This window comes from Crinia signifera, chromosome 3 (assembly GCF_055691185.1).
Source record: "Crinia signifera chromosome 3, ASM5569118v1, whole genome shotgun sequence".
Taxonomy (NCBI): Eukaryota; Metazoa; Chordata; class Amphibia; order Anura; family Myobatrachidae; genus Crinia; species Crinia signifera.
In genome coordinates, this window is record NC_139219.1 from 8,336,984 (window position 1) to 8,357,787 (window position 20,804).

General features: G+C 43.9%; 1 protein-coding gene across 5 annotated transcripts in view; it reads right to left on the minus strand.

The window, feature by feature from the left end:
• Positions 1-3,159: 3,159 nt before the first annotated feature.
• EML6 (EMAP like 6) overlaps positions 3,160-20,804 on the minus strand; it is a 201,057-nt gene continuing 183,412 nt past the window's right edge. For all 5 annotated transcript variants that reach the window (XM_083175222.1, XM_083175218.1, XM_083175217.1 and 2 more), the window contains 10 exons: positions 19,158-19,366; positions 17,694-17,851; positions 15,722-15,836; positions 15,448-15,636; positions 15,143-15,315; positions 14,889-15,051; positions 14,041-14,144; positions 12,651-12,804; positions 9,917-10,017; positions 3,160-8,274 (listed from right to left, as the gene is read on the minus strand). In XM_083175222.1, coding sequence (XP_083031348.1) covers positions 8,250-8,274; positions 9,917-10,017; positions 12,651-12,804; positions 14,041-14,144; positions 14,889-15,051; positions 15,143-15,315; positions 15,448-15,636; positions 15,722-15,836; positions 17,694-17,851; positions 19,158-19,366 — 1,391 coding nt within the window. In that variant the 3' untranslated portion in view covers positions 3,160-8,249. The remainder of the gene's footprint in view (positions 8,275-9,916; positions 10,018-12,650; positions 12,805-14,040; positions 14,145-14,888; positions 15,052-15,142; positions 15,316-15,447; positions 15,637-15,721; positions 15,837-17,693; positions 17,852-19,157; positions 19,367-20,804) is intronic.

A 20,804-nucleotide genomic window follows, 5' to 3' on the forward strand; every position in this document is an offset into this window, starting at 1 on the left:
CCCCCCCCCTAATTATGGTCATACATAGAGACACCATGGCTTCTGGCCAGTATGATCGTAGCTGTAGCTCGTGATTTTATTCTTTTTAATTGCCAATATCTGTAGTGTTGTCGGAGAGCCCAGCGCTCTGTCCGTTCCCACACTGCTTTATTTCTTTTGTTATTTGTAGAAGAAAATAAAAATTGCATTCTAACTGCTGGCTTTCATTGCACATATACGTAAAGGAAATCTAGAAACACCGGTGTGCAGCTGAGTAATGTATACCAGTATAGGAATTACACGTTATCGCTCAGTTTTCTGTATGGGGGGGGGTTGCGCAAACACATTTACAGTCACTTGAACTTTCTGTGGACCGAGTAGTAAATGCTGCAAATCTGTTTGAGTGAAAAAGTCGAAACTTGTTGCAAAAGAAAATAAAGTGTTTCACAGCTGCGGGAATGTGCGGAAGCGAGTCTTGGGAATGCAATGTGATGATGTATAAACAACAATCAAAAAAAACAAGTATCCAATAAAGCTTGTAGACTTTAACTTGTTTACAATGTGTTACTGCCTCCGTGTTTCGCCTTCCAAATATCTTATGGTTTAGGATTTCGTGTAGATGCCGACCTTTACTGGTTTGCTCAATCTTTAAGTTTTCATCCATTCAGCCGCTAAATTGCGTTTATTTTATAGCCTGGAGCATTCGTTTTATTAAACACAAGGTTTTGGGGTCTCAAAGTTTTTTGAATTCATGTATTTGTCATCAGACCGTTTTTTTTTTTTTTGTGGGGGGTGTGGGGGTGTCCAGTTAGCAATCTTCTACAATGCTATCTTGTGATTGCAATGGCTGCTATGCACATAAGGATGGTAGGAAGAAATGACAATATATTCTGAAGACGTTTAAGCAAATCTTACACTGCAAAACCAAACTGGTTTTGCAGTGTAAATGATTGCCGCTTCAAAAAAAAAACCCTGGAGTTTTCTTCCCAAATCTCCCCCTTTCTGATTCTGTCATCCCATTGCATATCACCCGTAGTGTTTCTTGTAGTTGTTTGTGTGATGTACACATTCGTGCGACATATTCATTTTTTAAATCTTTACGCTGAGGGATATTCATTTTTTAAATCTTTACGCTGAGGGATGGACGGGACAGTTAAGTGCAGGGTGCCAATGGGGTGTGTCCACCGAAATGTGTGTAATGTAGCCTGAGGCACCGATACATCTGTACCTGTCACACGGCGTATCTCTTGTCGGAATATGGCCAATAGGTCGACACTATTCAGGTCTACATGCATTGGGTCGACAGGAGCATTAGGTCGAAAATGGTAAAGTAGACATGATTTTTTTTTCACGTTTTTGTTTTTAGCCAACATTGTGCCGACAGGTGGTATGTCATGCCCTACCGTCCTCTACGGCAAGGTGGGAGAATGAAATCGTGTCCGAGCATGGCGAGCCAATCGGGGTGACGCGGGACACTTAGATGGTGTCCATGTCAACATTTGGGACACAAAAAACCCAGTGAAACACATGTCGACCTCTTGACTGTCAACTTTCCCATTGTCATCTCAATGCTTGTCGACCTGGGGACCTTACCTATGTTGACTTTTTTTATGGTGTCGACTTAATGCATTTCTCCTTAAATTGGGCACACCCAATGACCCCAACCCCTCTTGGCTGGTGCAAATTTTGCACTACCAGGTAATTGTAATCAGTAGCTGCTTCTGATTGGCTGTGTGCATAAGGCCCCTCCCACTTTATAAATCCTTATAGTGCCCGGGATATTACATTGTGGCCAGACAGCCACGGGATATTCTGAGGTTTATATTATGACCACTGTTGGTGGAAGAGTGAGAATTATATTGGGGTCTTAACAATATTTACAAAGGTCTCTGAAGTTTACATTAATGATTTTTCATGTGGGTTTTTGTTTTATTCATTTCTTTAAATATTAACTTGATTTACATAATGCCACTTTCACACTCCACCTTATACCCGGGATATTGCTGGGGCAGCCCAGATTGTGTCTGTGTGGGGAAAGCGGACCCAGAGTGTTCCTATCTAGGTAGGCTGCGGTGTGACAGGGGGGTCCAGGTTTTGTTTGCCTGCATTATATGAACTTGGGTAGACCCCATTCACGCCTCACACAATCTGCCCATATCGCACCTAAATTCCCTTTCACGCATCTGTCATTTATTTTTGTCCACCCTCCGTGGCGTCACTAGAAAATTTGTGGTCCTTGCTTAAAAAAATTCTGTGCTGCCCTCAAACCCCCCCCCAATCATACATCATTTTTTACCGAAATGCTCTTTGCCAGGTGTTTCCTACTCATTGACAGGAGTAACATGCTTGTTGCCAGTGGTTACATGTTCATAGTCTGGGGTTTCATGCTTGTTGCCAGGGGTTTCTTATTTGCCAGTGGCTTTTTTTTTCCCCCTGGTTACCAGTGTTGGTACATGCTTATTTCTAGGGGCTATTTATATGATCGATCTATGTATTGCTACCTGGAATCTGGACCTTCTGTGTCGCAATATAGGCTACTCCGTAGGGCCTAGCTACCAGTGATTGCGCTCACGTATTACCAGCACATGAGCGACGGGGTGACTGGCCTACAATAGTGTCCTGCTATGGAAAGTCATCCACCCTCTGGGAAAACGGCCAGTGTGTATGGGTCTTGTAACGTGGGTTTTGTAAAACCTTTTCCTAATTTATCCTGCCCAGCAAATGCTTATGTGAAGTTGGAACAGTGGGTTGGTTTCAGCATCATATAGCTGCTATAGTGCACAAACCCATCCATATCTTAGGACTGTACTGAAGAATTCTCCTGCCAGTGTGAGTGCTGTGGTCTGACTTGGGATCCAAGCTATGGCTTGACATGGATGATATGTTGAGACAAGCAAAAAGTCAGCATGTTAATTGTAGACTCAGTGACATGAGTTTTTCGTGTTTTTTTCCCCCTCATAAAACAAAAATAAATTCTTGCATTCCGAATCCCGGAACGGCTGAGATGTGGCTGACGCACTGTATGGGGTTGGGGAGAGACTGGTTGATGTGGAAGGAGACCGGGAGCCGTTTCCACACAAAATGCCGCCTGTGACAGAATGTGGCCCACAGCGTACAATCACATATACAAGTTGCTCTGATTGATGTTCTTCTGACAAAGGATTACACATTACACAATAAAAAAATGCAACATCAGATTTATTAACCACGGGGAAAATAAAACAAATCATTTTTGTTAAATTCTGCACAGAGAATGATTTAAAAAATAAGTCTCTACATTAATATATCAATGTACAGTATGGTACAGATTTTGGGAATAAAGTCTTTTCAGTGTAGGAATTGTCGGTGCGATCTGGAGAACTTTATTCCATTATCCTATACCGGCTATGGCTACTAATGTTCTAATCCCGGTTACCTGCCGCCCAGGTCCTCACATCCTTCCTGCAGTACGAGATACAATCAGTATGGTGTACAGTAAGACATAGGCAGTGACCGGTCCCATTCCGCCTTGCGGTACTGTGTACCGGTCACACAGGAGCGGGGTGAGTTATACAAGAGAATACAGCCTGTGACTCCATCATATCATTGGTTCTAGAGCTGGGGTAGCCAACCCTAGTCCTCGAGCGCTACCAACAGTGCATGTTTTGCAGGTCTCCTCACAGAATCACAAGTGAGCTAATTAGCTCCATCTGTGGATCTTTTAAAATGTGTCAGTGATTAATGAGTGCAGCTGTGCAGCAGCTAGGTTGTCTGGAAAATGTGCACTGTTGGTAGCTCTCGTAGGCTAGGGTTGGCTACCACTGTTCTAGAGGAATAAAACGCTGCATCTCCCTTGAATATTCGTTCTGGCCCCTTTAGAACCGTGTCACGTGTGATGTAACATTGCACTGGGTGGTCTCAGGCACTGCGATCCTGCCGCAGATGACAGCCCCCCCGGACCCACTATAGTCCGTTTACGTACACGGCCCTCGCTTAAGCGGAAGGAGAACAGGAAAAGAGCACTACGGGGGGGATTCAGAGGTGGACGCAGTTGCTGAAGTGGCTACAACTTTTGTCCTATTGGAATGACCAGCAGCCGCAATGTTAATACACGGATGTGCACCATCAAACGGACCTCAGCCACACCATCAGAAGTGACGTGTTCTCTTCAGAACTGCGCTAGCGCCCACGCCGGCCTGTTCCCTGGCTGCAGGAGTTGGGATCATTTGGTCTAGCTACAGCATCTTGGCTGACAAACATTAGGTCAACACCATTTATCGACATGGGGAAAGGTGAATATGGTTCTAGGTTGACATGGGACAAAGTTGACGGGTTTAGGTTGACACAAGCATTAGGTCAACTTTCAAAAGGTTGACATGGGGTTTTTTACCCGAATGTCGACCTAGACACAGTTTAAAAAGCACCACATCCCCTTGCTTCGCTCGCAATGCTTCGGGCACTATCTTATTCTCCCACCACGCCCTAGTGGATGGTAGGTACATGTCGGCTCAAAAAACTGAAAAAACCATGTCAAACTTTTGACTGTTGACTAATGCTTGTGTCGACCTAAACCTATGTTGACCTATCCCCATGTTGACCAAGATGCTGTAGACCAAATGACCATATCCCGGCTGGAGACCCGAAAGCTGTAATGGGCTATAACTAACCAGTAATGTATTAGTAATAACCACCGTTTAAAAAGGGGGAGGGATATGATCAGTAGAACCAATCACTTGTCACAATCTCTTGATGGCAGCTTGTGATTGGTCATTACGCTCACACCTAACCATACCCGTTTCCAGTTTCCGCCATGGCTGTTGAGTTCTGAATACATGCGTCAGGCAGCTCCCGGGGATCACGGGAACATGATCCGCCTTCTGTAGCTCTAAGGAATGTGACAACAAACCCTATTTGGACCCTGGGGCAGATAATCCCTTTATAGACGAACATAAGGCATTGATCAGACATAACACAGATAACTTTCAATAACGTACATACATAATGCTCTTTGGGGCACTTAATATAAATATCCAATGCTACAACATTTGCACACATTATACCTCTAGATTCATAATCATCGTTTCACAAGTAAATCATTGCTATTTCGTGATGCACAATAAAAAACAGACACGTTAAGGGTTTAAAGCTTAAGGAAATCATCAATCGGCGTTTATAGGGAAATGCGATTATTCGTTTTCTACCATTATTGTTAGAAACAAATAACATCTATAAAATAAACATAATTGATCATTTTCTCTGTTTCCGTTTCCAAGCTTCCAGCAGAACGGTTTTTGGTATAGATGGGTCTTTTAACCCACTTCATCCCGGAAAGGCGACTTTGATACGGAGCGCAGAAATGGCACTTTAGAGGGTAGCGCTCTATCTCGCACTGCAGTTTTATTCTCGTTTGTGTATAAGATGTGTAGATTTCATACATTATTGTCTTGAAATAATTGGTTATTTTTCGATGTTATTAATGGACTTTTAAATCTAAATGCAAGTTGAAAATGTATGGCGGTAACTGTCCTGCTATTGTGACGGAACCCCGCAGATATTTAGAAGCGATTGTCCGATTTGGCCGTTTTGTGAACTGAGGTCCTGATTAGGATTCAATTATGAATGTCAACTGTGGAGGTGTCTTGCTGAAAAGTCGCGGCGTTGTGGCGTTCCTGGGCGCTGGTGTGTACTGTCATATGGTTATGTTATGGGAAGTGTAGGCGAGGAGAAGGGCCTTAATGCCGCACATAGAGTAAGTCTACATGGTTGCGTGTAAAGATGCACAAAGTGGGTGTGTCAGTCCGGTGTACGCAGGGGCAGGGCCTATGTCTAGTGTCTGTGTGTCTCCGAAACACTGCCATCTGTTGGCGGTGAGTGAAATTACATCTCTTTCTCTCATTCTTGCACAAACACAGAGGCACAAGGTAGCAGACTAGCTTTCGAAGCTTTTGCTTCGAGCCGGCTTACTAGTAACAGTATAAGCATGAGGTCACAGATGTGACTCCGGCAAAATACACTCCCTGAAGTCGCTGTGGTGGACGGGAAATGTTCCCAGTTATCTGATGGGACGGGACAATAATCAGTAAAACTGAGTGTAAGTAGTCGCATAATTATTTAAGGCAACTTGCATGTTACGTCTAGTTGTCCATTAAGACCAAAAAAGGTTCCAAATACTTATAGTACATAAAATCGAAAGGTGAACTTTGATTTAAAAGGCTTTTTTTTATTTCAATGGTTTAAGTAATGGAATTTTAAGGAGTTAAACTGTGGGATAAGTTTATTAAGATGAGAGATCTATTTCAGATGGGATGTTGCTATGGGCAAACAGTCAGATACCATCTATTATCTTCTAATCTAGAAGGTGCTAAGGGCCTGGTTTAGGGCGACTCGCTAATCACTGCTTAGCGAGCCCTTTAACGCCAGCTGCTGGGCGAGCGAACACCCCACCACATTGCAATATTATACAGTGTGTGGTGTTCGTGGCGCTAAGGGACAACAGTACAGGTAACATAACGTTGGTGTTCTGCGGCACACATGGCAGCGATGACAGTGACTGCTGCCTCGCCAGCTTATACACATGGCAGCGATGACAGTGACCGCTGCCTCGCCAGCTTATACACATGGCAGGGATGACCGTGACCGCTGCCTCGCCAGCTTATACACATGGCAGCGATGACCGTGACCGCTGCCTCGCCAGCTTATCCACATGGCAGCGATGACCGTGACCGCTGCCTCGCCAGCTTATACACATGGCAGCGATGACAGTGACCGCTGCCTCGCCAGCTTATACACATGGCACTTTGTAAGATCATGAAGAAAGAGATGGTTTAAAGCAGTGTTTGGCAATGACACCCTAAGTAACGAGATGGTGAATCTCTGTCAGCACTGGTGGAAGGCTTAACGCAGCCTATAGCAGGCCCCGTTACAGAATGCATCACCCACCATTGCACAGTGAAGGCTTTTCCTTCGTTTTACAGTAACGGACAGATAAATTGGAGGAGACTTATCAAACCTTGTAAAGAGGACTAGTGGAGGCGTGGCCCTAACCAACCAATCCACTTCTAGCTGATTTTGTAGAGCGCACGAGATAAATGATATTTGGAGGCGGGGTTAACAATTAATCCTGATTTACAGCACAGCAGTCACTGCCTGGGGGTCTCAGAATGCTCCAGAATCATCGACAGCTCGGCGCTCAATAAATCTAGACTGAAGCAGACAGCATAATCAATGTAAGCTGACATACAAGGAATACAAACAGCAGGGGATAGTGATCACAGCCACATAATGCTAAGGGTACGGGTGATCACCCAACTCCCCCCACCCCTGGATCCGCCTCTGGCTAGAATATGGTTGCTGTGGTAGCACTTCCACCTGTCACTTTCAGGTGTTTGATAAGTCTCCCCCTAAGTCACATACATGATGATAAATAAATCCCTCAGTATTAAGCTGCCACCATTGAGGATACAACACTATCGCCACACACCGCACCGTGAGCCCCCCCCGGCAGACAATAAATAGTTCAAGGCACTTCATGAGTAAAAAAAAAAATCAAAACAGAAAAAAAAAACCTAATGCAAAACAAAAAGATTCAAACATGGCTTATGTAGAATATAAAATGCAAAAATAGCACGATTAGTCTTAGTTGTTATTTTTGTAACAAAATGTGCAATAATTATCATCACTAAGTATGCAGCACTGCTATTATCTCCATCAATAAAATAAATCCACATATCAAATGTCATGGGTAACAAAGTGTAAACATTTCGATTCTCAATAATATAAAATCTTAAATACAACTCAAGGCTAAATAAACGATGTTTGGTGGATGTCAAGTTGGACGGACAAGTTCGGTATTCCTGGAAGTAAAATGCTGCATTGTACAAAAAAATAATAATATCTTTTCTGTATTTTATGTTAAATGAAATAATATCACAGTCTTTATATTGTTATAATACACAAGTGACACAAATGTGTATAAACTCGGAAATAGTCGGTATATTATCTGAGTTCTGATGTCATCTTTGGGGAAACTTGTGTATTATAATGTATAATGCACCCCTTACTGTGATATGGATATTAGACGTCACCCCGTATATCTGTTGTAAAGCACACGGGCGTCGTTCCGGGGGTAACGTCCAATACCACTGTGATTTACAGGATGGGTTACATTATGGTGTTTATATGTACAGTGTATGTAACAGATTGATTCATGCAGCATTTTACAAGGACATATGTGCAGCAGAGACGTGGGGTACTCCCCCACGTGTTCCAGGCCAGTAAGAGTTGCTCTTTCCTTAGAGGCATCTCCACACAAAAACGCTGCAAAGAAGGAGAAGGAACAATGGAATTAATGTAACATCTCTGAAAAAGTAAAACGCGTCGATAATGCGGAGTTCATTATTGCATTTAGTATAAGACATTAACAGTTTGGTACTTGTGTATTATCACGGCGCCCAGCTATGCTATGTTTTCAGCGCCGTGATAATACAGTTGTGTGTGTGTGTTGTGCTTTATACTTACCCTCCTCCGGGCCGGCCACTGCGTCCATTGTCCATCACGATCCCCACTGTCTCCCCGCCATCCACTCCCCGGCGGCAGCGTTCAGTCCCCCTCCTCTGGCAGTCACTCCCCGGCGCCAGCAATGTACGTAATTCAGCGTAGTGCCGCTGGGGGAGCATCACATGGTTTCCCTGCTCCCCCAGCAGCACTACGCTAATTGCGTACATTGTACGCTGCAAGTGCCGGAGGAGGGGAACTGAACGCTGGCGCCGGGGAGTGACTGCCGGAGGAGGGGAACGTGGATCGCGGGGATCGTGATGGATGTGGTGGCTGGGCCGGAGGAGGGTAAGTATAAAGCACAACACACACACAACACACATTTCCCCAACTAACAACGTCATACCCCCACTATCCACGTGGTGACCCCCAGAATCCAATGTGTGACACCTTGGATACGCCCCAGGTGGAGCGAAACGCGTTGGTGGATTTCCTGTGACTGACCCCACAATATCCAGTCCACAGATACCGTATACAGTACCTTACCAACTCCATCTTGAACCTCTGAAGATCTAATATTTTGGGACACAAATCCTGGGATACCGTCATCACCCAGAGGTACCCCTGAATATCCATCTGGCGATTACACTACAAGGAGATGGACTATATATCTGCAATCTAAATCTAAAAACAGCCAGCTGGTTCATCAGAATACCGTACCGTTGGGACTAGTCACTACATTTTTTCAGTCAAAATTTTTTTTCCTACACGGTTTGTACTAAACTAAACAAATAAAATAAAACTTATTTTAGTGGTACTAGCATCGTTTAATTCTTAATTTTTTAATACTTATTGGATTCACTAGCGCAGTCTTTTCCTCTTTCTCTTTTTGCATATTTTGGGGAGTGACACCCCCAACTATTGTACTGCAGCTTGACCAAGCAACCCACACCCCTGCGCCTCCAATAGGTAACTCTGTTACCTAACCCCCTCTTTCCGGGGTGGGAGGTAAGCAGGTCCCACTGGCAGTGCTGCGCAGCAATAACACCGGCGCCCTCAGCTACTCAGCGCCTCCCCTCCGCCGCCAGGTCTGCGGCCCTATGATTACCCCACTGCCCCACCCCTTCATTTCATTATGATCATTTTGCTTAGTAAAGGTACATCCAGATATCGCACTTGCCTGCAAAATGCTGCTGTTTATAAATAAGGAACGGGGGCAGAGATTCTGTGGTTACTAATAGCCTAGCGATGCCCGTTACGTAGGCTACACCCCTGAAGACACACTGTATATACAGGAACAATATGCTAATTTCAGACATAGGCCGATGTCATTCCGATCAATATAACTCCTCCCATCACGACACAGAAATCTACACATAAACCCGTATAACTGTAAATGATGTAAGTGTGTGTGTATATATATATATATGCACATAATGGCATTCCATTTGCTACACGGCGTTACCTGCAGTCGTCACCTCCAGTGCTTATGGCGTATTTGTCATCGTGCGAGAAGCGAACATTAGTCACATGTGCGGAATGACCAAAGTACCGCTTGTGTTTGGCCTGAGAGAAACACAAAGACATCACGTTATGAGTACTTGTTACCATAAATCATTACACACAGCCTTTGTATCCTTCCCACTGGATGTATTAGCTGCTTCTGTAACACAACAAAATTCTTTCCATTATCAGTTTGGTGTTTTCTTGGCCTGTCCATAGACCTAATGATATACACCCCAATCATGTCCTCACCACTCGGCCATATCACTATTATATCGCAGGGAGATTATTATAGCTCAATAGGATTGACAGGTGAGTTAGGAAAATAAACTATGGGAAAGGGAAGAGAAACAATGGCTTCGCTAGCGAATGGGGAGAGGAGAAATAGCCTAGCAGCTTCACAGGACAAAATACTGTGAATCCATCCCTTCAGTTTTAAAGGAAACTAACACACAGTTATCCTGTAAATAGTTAAAGCAAAAACAAAAACAACTCATAGTTACCATGCTCACACATGCTCGTGCAATGGGGGTCATTCAGACATGATCGCATGGCTACAAATTTGCAGTCCGCCTAATTACCGTGCATACAGATTTCAGCGTGCGTGTGCAATACAATCCTACAATTTTTTTTTTATCGCTGGCCGTACACAAATTGATTGACAGGAAGCCGGCATTTGTGGGTGTTAACCAGAGAAAACAAAGGCGTGCCCAGACGTTTGACGTCAGCTCTGGCCATGATCAGCCTGATTCTATCGCAGCCGCTGAGAAAGTCCTGGGCTACGCACAGACTGCACCTCTGGGGAATCATTACATGGTGAGCGACTGTTATCTGGGAGTGTCAGGGATAATGCAGGTGTGGCCAGGTGTGTGAGGGGCAGTCATGTGATGTCAGCTCCGCCCCCGATCAGCCTGATTCTATCACAGCTGCTGAGTAAGTCCTGGGCTACGCACACACTGGGGAATCATTACATGGGGAGCAATTTGCAGGCTTACATAGGACGGGATTTCATTCAGACTGGGCAGCGGCTCTCTAGTTGCAGGGTGCTGCTAAATCGCTCTACAGCGATCAGGTCTGAATAACCCCCACTGTACTAGTATAATGCGAATCACACATACTCATACAATGTGAATCCTACATGCTCATACAATGTGAATCATACATGCTCATACAATGTGAATTATACATGTTCATACAATGTGAATCATACATGCTCATATAATGTGAATCATACATGCTCATAAAGTGTGAATCACACATGCTCATATAATGTGAATCACATATGTTCATACACTGTGAATCACACATGCTCATACAATGTGAATCGTACATGCTCATACAATGTGAATCATACATGCTCATACAGTGTGAATCACACATGCTCATATAATGTGAATCACACATGTTCATACAATGTGAATCATACATGCTCATGCAATGTGAATCATACACGCTCATGCAATGTGAATCATACACGCTCATACAGTGTGAATCACACACGCTCATACAATGTGAATCATACATGTTCATACACTGTGAATTACACATGCTCATGCAATGTGAATCACACACGCTCATACAATGTGAATCACACATGCTCATACACTGTGAATCATACATGCTCATACAGTGTGAATCACACATGCTCATACACTGTGAATCATACATGTGCTCATACAATGTGAATCGTACATGCTCATACAATGTGAATCATACATGCTCATGCACTGTGAATCACTCATGCTCATATAATGTGAATCCTACATGCTCATCCAATGTGAATCATACATGCTCATACAATGTGAATCCTACATGCTCATACAATGTGAATCCTACATGCTCATAAAATGTGAATCACACATGTTCATACAATGTGAATCACACATGTTCATACAATGTGAATCATACATGCTCATATACTGTGAATCACACATGCTCATACAATGTGAATCACACATGCTCATACAATGTGAATCACACATGCTCATACAATGTGAATCATACATGTTCATACAATGTGAATCATACATGCTCATACGCTGTGAATCACACATGATCCTATAATGTGAATCAAACATGCCCATACACTGTGAATCACACATGCTCATACAGTGTGAATCATACATGCTCATACAATGTGAATCCTACATGTTCATACAATGTGAATCACACATGCTCATACAATGTGAATCACACATGCTCATATAATGTGAATCATACATGCTCATACAATGTGAATCATACTGTACATGCTCACATGTGAATCATACATGTTCATACACTGTGAATCACACATGCTCATACAATGTGAATCACACATGCTCATACACTGTGAATCACACATGCTCATACAATGTGAATCACACATGCACATATAATGTGAATCACACATGGTCCTACAATGTGAATCGCACATGCTCATACACTGTGAAGCACATATGCTCATACACTGTGAATCACACATGCTCATACAATGTGAATCATACATGTCCATACAATGTGAATCATACATGCTCATACAATGCGAATCATACCTGCTCATACACTGTGAATCATACCTGCTCATACACTGTGAATCACACATGCTCATACAATGTGAATCATACATGCTCATACAATGTGAATCATACATGCTCATACAATGTGAATCATACATGCTCATACAATGTGAATCACACATGTTTGTGTACACTTACAAACTTCTCAGTGCAAGGGAAGTCAAAAAGTTTAACAAGGCCGAAGTCATCTCCGGTAATGACGTTGAGCCCAGCGTGGGACACACAGGCACAGTTTACATCCGCTTTGTCTGCGTTACGTGGCCAGATACCGATCACTTCATCTCCGAGGATGCTGCCCAAAGTATACACAACACTAGTTATCAGTACACGTCCACAGCAACATATAACATTTCCCAGCATTATACCAGATAGCACTGTGTACCCAGGGGCTGGCTGGCAACTTTTAACCTGGGGGGGGCAAGTCCAGAGCAATGGCCCATAAGTAACAGCGCATCATTAAATGAAGGTTTTTTTTGTTTAATAAATATGTATTAATTAAAAAATATTAGGCCTGGAGTTGATAATACCATAGATACTTGATTGAGCTCAGCTGTCACTCAAGCAAGTTTCACTGACTATGATACAGCCGCCTATGCATGGCAGCATGGCCGTATCACTTTGCTTTGTAACTAATTTTGGACCTGCAGAGCTTCTGTAGCTGCCAGGGAGTTAGGGTTAGGCATTAGAGGAGATGGTTGGGGGGTAGTGGGAAAAGGTAAGATCCCTTACAGGGCCCCTGTCAGGAATATCTATAATAGGATACCGGATCTGTCTTTTGACTGCCGGCAAACTGACCGCTGGGATACTGTATATATCACTCATGTGTATATATACTTAAAACGGTACTTGTTTCCTAGCACGGCGCCCATCGCATCGCATACCACAAGCCATACAATGGTATGCGATGGGCACCCGATGGTATAGAATATAAAATGGTATACTATTGTATATGGCATACAATGCCATACAATGCGATGCGATTTTAAATTGTATAAGCACCCTAATGTGGGCTTTCAATGTTAAATGCACCCCCACGCCACCCCCACTATGAACGTCAACCCGAAGCATGGCGAGCGCAGCGAGCCCGCGAGGGGCGGCGGTACGCATCCTCCGACCTTTTCCTACACCCACAACCAGTTGACTTTAGATAGTGTGGCAAGCGCAGTAATCCGCGGCCCATTAGGGTGCTTATACAATTTAAAATCGCATTGCATCGCATATGGGCATGTGGCATGCGATGCGATGAAAAAAAATGCCATGCGACTGAATATCGTGGGAGCCGTGCTAGGAAACAAGTACAGAGTAACGGTACTTGATAATTTAGCGCAACCAGCCAATCAGCTCCTGTCATTTTTTTAAACCCAGCCCGTAACATGACAGGTAGGAGCTGATTGGCCGGTGCGTTACCACTTTTTCACTTTTGAACCTTGGTACATCTGGCCCATTGTGTTTTATTATATTTTATGGCTGAGAATAAATGATTCGGTGCCTACTGCACCCACTGGGTCACCAATGCACATCTATATACCTTGTCCACGTGGCCCAGGTAATCTTTTCTATGAATGACCCATCTACAATCTGCTTTCCCGATGGCACTTCGTGCACCTGACGCCTGTAAGCACCAGTTGCTACCTGAAAACACAAACAGGAGACAATTACTATTTCTTTTTATTTTTTTTTATTTTTATTAAGCACTTTTAATAACATACATGAAACGATTTGTTAACAATAAATTAACGGCACTTCTAAAGAGATATGTAACATGGTGTGACAGAATTATTGAGTTTACAATAAATGACTAAATATATACATTATACATGGTGGGAAATTGTTATCATTTTTGTTTAACAAACCGTATGGATGACTATAATGTAGTAATCAGCATTCAGCAATGGAGTGATGTTCTAGAAACTTGCCAGAAACAATAACATACGTTTCAGGTCGGTAATTAAACCAAATACTATAATGGAAGACATCAGAACAAATACATAAATCAATGAATACAATTCAAGAGGTATACTCTCTCCCCCCCCCCTCCCCCCCCTGCACCCCTCCTGGACTGCCTCCGATAATTCAGAAAGTGATGAAGTACAGAAATTATGCTAAAGTTATAAGGTGAGAGTAGGGTTGTGAGGCCACGCCCCTTTGAGTGAAGCACCGCCTCCTCTTTTAGCACAAAGTCTTTTAAACGCATCAGATATAGATGTCACAACCAGGGACGTTAATAGTCAACAAGGTTATTAACGCCTTATCTGGAGATAATTCTGTGCAGCTCTATAACAAAGGATCTGTTTCTGAGCCTTGGACTAAAGGAAAACAAGTACACTCCTGCGCTAAAGTATATCGTTATCATTGCGGCAGTGGAACAAAAAGTACCTGAATATATTTGCTGTCGGCAGAGAAGTCCATCTGTATGACGAAGCTGGGGATGTCCTTGCAGTAGCCAATCCTGTTTAACGCCGTACCTTGGGTAATATCATAGAAGTCCACCGTGTTCTCTGCAGAGCCGACCGCCAGGTATTTGTTGTCAGGGCTGATTCTAGGACATAAGAGAACACTGCATATAATCCCTGCTTAACGCACAACCACACAAACATATTATTCTGTCACACGTATATATGGTTCTATACCTGATGTCCTGTATTGCCCCCTTACGGTCCCGCTTTTTGCCCCACACCTTCAGGGAATTCACAAGCAGGATAACAAACTCTCCATTCCTCATCCCGATTGTGACCATCTCCCCATTGGGGCTGTAAGCGGCGCAGCAGGCGGCGTAGCCCAGACTCACTTTGTTCAGAAGCTTCTGTGGAACAGATATCAGACAGAACCCTGAATCCCATAACTAGAAGCGGTCTGTGCCAGCTGTGAGGAAACTGACCTCGAACACGGGTTATAATTACCCACAATGCATATACGTTATCTAAGCTGCTCTTACTTTATCCGCAAGGTCCCATATCCTCGCCGTCCCGTCATTGCTGGCGGTAAGGAAGAGATCTTTGGAGGGATGTGTAGCTAAACCCCAAATCTCTCCCTCCACGTGACCGTTAATGATGATGTTGGAGGCAGCATTTTTTTCTCCCACTTCAATGATTTCTCCGTCTTTAGTTCCGACTAACACTTTGCCCTGTAGAATAATGCAATGGGTTTATGGTAAAATCCACTCATGTATGTGGAGAAGATCTGAGCTTCTAGATGTCCCGCGCTCATACTTTGCCTCTGCAGACTGATCGGACGACGTCCAGGAGTTGGCCGGTTTCCAGCTGAAATGCCCGGCAACGTTTCATCTCCTGATCCCACAGCTTCACAGCGCCACCTTCTTTTGTCCTACAAGGAAAAACAGTTCCGGGGCTGACTGGAACGTAACACTGAGAATTGTTTGGGGGGTGACTAGTCGCACAGAAAAGATCTGAGGTAAATTTTATGGTGGACCCCTCCTAAATAGATCTGATTCAGCTTGACATATATCTGATAAGGGGTGTGCTACCACAGGACACAGGGTTACTGGCACACAAGAATGTCTCTGTGTGGTGCACCTAGAGAGTTTCTAAAATTTAACTTTTATTCAATAATTTTTTTTTAAACTGCAAAATATAAAACACATCTACACATGAAACAAAACAATGACATATAAAAAGGATATAGAATCCTCACACCGTGGGGCCCCAGGGTATGTCTCCCTTCAGTATGGTAGTTAGCTGATAAGTGTGTGTTTTTAGAACTGCTATCTTGACCCTATAGGTATATGGCAGTGTTGACACAGTATGTCGGCATCTCTGATCCAGAAATAATTTAATTAGCAGATATGGGTATGGATAACATATATAATTGGCGGCGGGAGTGAGATGAATGCTGTTTTATTTCCGTGTGATGCCGTGAGCCTGGATTGCTCAGTATTCGGCAGGGAAAACAGCAATACACACAAGGCGCCGCAGCTTATCTGCTATGAGTGACAGCCGTTAAGGTACACCGCTGCACTCTCACTACTCCGTCTGCCTGGAGGTGCTGTAAGCTGGACGCCGTGTGCCCACGGTGAGACACAGCGTCTTCAGGCTGAGACGGGTATGTTACCAGGACCGAGACCGCTCATTAGGTTTAAGCTTAACAGTTTCAAAATTTCAACATTTCATGAGGGAGGGGGAGGCTGGGAACACACACACGATGTGTGTGGTCTGCGTACGCTTCGCAGAGAGAGCTTCAGAGGACCTCTGAAGCTCTCTCTGCGAAGCGTACGCAGACCACACACACATCATGTGTGTGCTCCCAGCTTCCCCCTCCCTCATGAAATGTTGACATTTTGAAACTGTTTAGCTGTTTTGTTTCATGTGTATATGTGTTTTATATTTCGCAGTTTAAAAAAAAAATATTGAATAAAAGTTAAATTTTAGAAACTCTCTAGGTGCACCACACAGAGACATTCTTTTCTTTCTTGTGAAACGTAACATGGCCTATATGCTTATATGATTACTGTATACACACACGGTGAAGGCAGCCATTTTGAAGCAGAGACCATAACCAATCACTAAAACTTAGTGATGTCACTGAGGTGTGACATGGAAAGTGCCTGCATCACTGCATTCTAAAGAATAAAAGCCACAAAATGGCTTCCACCAGTGTGAGCAGTCAATAGATTAAAAAATGACATTTTATTGTTGTTTTTTCTTATACAAACTACCAAGGTAAATGATCGCCGCTTAAAAAAACCTGGAGATTTCTTACCAAATCTATCACTTTCTGAATCTCTCATTCTATTAAATTACACCCATTATGTAACACATTGCCCCCAATTCACATTATGGCAGAAAACAGTGTTCCTAATTCATATTATTCCACAGTGTAGTGCCATCAAATCATACTGTGCCATCTTACAGTGCTCCAGTTCCTATTATATAATGTCCTCCAGTTCATTTTATATGACAAGTTTAAAGTGCCTCTATGCATCTACCAATGGGGAAAAATGGAGATAAAATGTCGACATATACAACAAAACCCATGCCAAACTTGTGTTGACCTTTTCTTCTGTTGATCATGTTCATGTAGACCTTTTGTTTGTGCCAACCTTCTGTCAATGTCGACCTAGTGTATGTCACCCACTTTTAAGTATTGACCTAATAACCTAGGTGACGGTGGACCTAGACACTACTGACCATCTATACCAGTGATTGAGAACCATAACCCACTTACGGTCTCTCTTTTCCACCTGTGACAATGAGGCCATCGCGCAGAGTTGTGTACATTGTGAAGACCGGGCCCGAGTGGGCCTTTGCCACCAGCCGGATTAGAAAGTGATCTTTCCAGACATACACGTCTCCATTTATGGCACCGGTGAAAGTGAGACCATTCTGCAATAAACAACAGGATGTATTAGTGTCTACATGTATGTACCGGAACATTTCTTCATCCTATGCTACTAAAAACTCTTTACTTTGGATCTTCTAGCATTGCAGATGTGTCCACTCGCATCTAGCCACTTTGTATGTTAACCAGCCCTCCTAGTCGCGCCGTAACATGACTCGGTAGCACAGAGTGTTCTTCCCTGTTACCCTTTTCCATTAAAGTCACAAAACAGAGCGAATACAATGCACAGGCAGCTAAATGATTACATATAGTAGTATGCTTCCGGTCGGGGCCGGTCAGGGCCGGGGATGGTCGCATGCATGCTAGCTCCCATCCACTGGAACCTCCATCTCCGGCCCCCGGAGAATTGGGTGCCCTGTGAACGGAGGAGGATGGCGAGGGGGAGAAGGAACAGGGAGGGCACCCACGTGCTAGAGATGCACGGAAGACACGGCACTGGACCCGGCCGCCGGCGCGACTCCAGCGGCGCACAGTTAAGCCCCCAGGGGATGTCACCAGAGGCTCAGGACCGGGGATGGCACAAGAGGCTCAGCCTCGGCATGATGACCCCCAGAGGCGGTGGCGACCCCCATCGGCACCCGGAGGTGACCCCCATTGGCACCCGGAGGCGGCACCCGGCCATGGCAGATCATGCCCACTGTCCCCCCAGCATCAGCAGACGCAGGAGCCCTCTATACTGTTGTGGCGCCCCCCCACCCCCAAGGGAGGAGGTACAATTAGACTATAGGGGGCATCGGTGTGGAACTCAGCCCAGGGAGGGCCCAACTCCAGCCCCAGGCCTCACTGACTCTCCCCAGGCCTCAGTGACTCTCTTTCCCACCACCCAATAAATTCCTAGTGTGCGCAAGTTGATTCTGATTCTGATTGATTCTGATGATAATATGTATATGCCTTATATCTGTGCGGCTAATGCTATATCGGCATACTAATTGCTTCAGTCACACCTCATTGGATATGCCCAATCTTGGAAGCAATGTTGGACCTGGCCAGTACTTGGATGGAAGACCACCAGTGAAGACTAGTTACTGTAGGCTAAGGATTCTACTAGATTGCAGAGGCTATGTATTGGACCCCATGACTAGCATGGTAATTTGTGTTACTTCTTGCTGTACCCTTACCTGACAGTAAATATATTGAATCCAAGGTGACCTGACTTATTATATACATGCAATAACTACTGGGAACCACCAGCGGAAAAGTATTGGATGGGAGACTAATAAAGCAAATTCAATTGGCTAGAAAGCCCTTGACAGACAGAACTTGTAGCTTTGAATGGAACATACAACTTACAGCACCAAAGGCAATGGAAAGCATGGTTTGCATCTTGGCATTGTCTACAGAACCGACAATCCCTTTCTTGTAGAGTAGCGCGCTCCCGGCCAACGTCCAGAACTTTATGTGCTTGACTCCAACCGATACAAACTGTGTGTCTGAATCTGGACGGAACTCTACGACAAATATCCTCTCCATGTGGCCTCCTTTACTGGCGACTTTAGCCCCTGGGGAATGGTAGCACATGAAATCAGACACATCCCAGATCACTTATACGTTCTTGGTAAATCATTGGGCTTTCCATTCTAAAGAGAGTGTACAAATAGTTATAAAGGGATCCGGCACCATCAAGCAACATTATGGTCAAGAACATTGGGGTTTAGATAAATTTCAGATTTAAAGTGGAAACCCCTTTAAGTGGTACTAGCTCAATGGGGACAAAACCTTGTAAGTGGTTGTAGCTCAATGAGGATGATCGCCTTTAAGTGGTGCTAGGTCAATCAGGACGAAACCCTTTAAGTAGTACTAGGTCAATGAGGATAAAACTCCTTAAGTGGTACTAGGTAAATGAGGACAAAACTCTTTAAGTGGTACTAGGTCAATGAGGATGAAACGCTTTAAGTAGTACTAGGTCAATGAGGACGAAACCCTTTAAGTGGTACTAGGTCAATGAGGATGAAACGCTTTAAGTAGTACTAGCTCAATGAGGAAGAAACCCTTTAAGTGGTACTAGGTCAATGAGGACGAAACCCTTTAAGTGGTACTAGGTCAATGAGGACGAAACCCTTTAAGTGGTACTAGGTCAATGAGGACGAAACGCTTTAAGTGGTACTGGGTCAATGAGGATGAAATCCTTTAAGTGGTACTAGGTCAATGAGGACAAAACTCACTAATGGGTACTACTGTAGGTCAATGAGGATGATCGCCTTTAAGTGGTACTAGGTCAATGAGGACGAAACCCTTTAAGTAGTTCAAGCTCAATGAGGATGAAACCCTTTAAGTGGTACTAGGTCAATGAGGACGAAACCCTTTAAGTGGTACTAGGTCAATGAGGACGAAACCCTTTAAGTGGTACTAGCTCAATGAGGACGAAACCCTTTAAGTAGTACTAGCTCAATGAGGAAGAAACCCTTTAAGTGGTACTAGGTCAATGAGGACGAAACCCTTTAAGTGGTACTAGGTCAATGAGGACGAAACACTTTAAGTGGTACTAGGTCAATAAGGATGAAACGCTTTAAGTAGTACTAGCTCAATGAGGACGAAACCCTTTAAGTAGTACTAGCTCAATGAGGAAGAAACCCTTTAAGTGGTACTAGGTCAATGAGGACGAAACCCTATAAGTAGTACTAGGTCAATGAGGACGAAACCCTTTAAGTAGTACTAGCTCAATGAGGAAGAAACCCTTTAAGTGGTACTAGGTCAATGAGGACGAAACCCTTTAAGTGGTACTAGGTCAATGAGGACGAAACCCTTTAAGTGGTACTAGGTCAATGAGGACGAAACCGTTTAAGTAGTACTAGGTCAATGAGGATAAAACTCTTTAAGTGGTACTAGGTCAATGAGGACGAAACCCTATAAGTGGTACTAGGTCAATGAGGACGAAACCCTATAAGTGGTACTAGGTCAATGAGGACGAAACCCTATAAGTGGTACTAGCTCAATGAA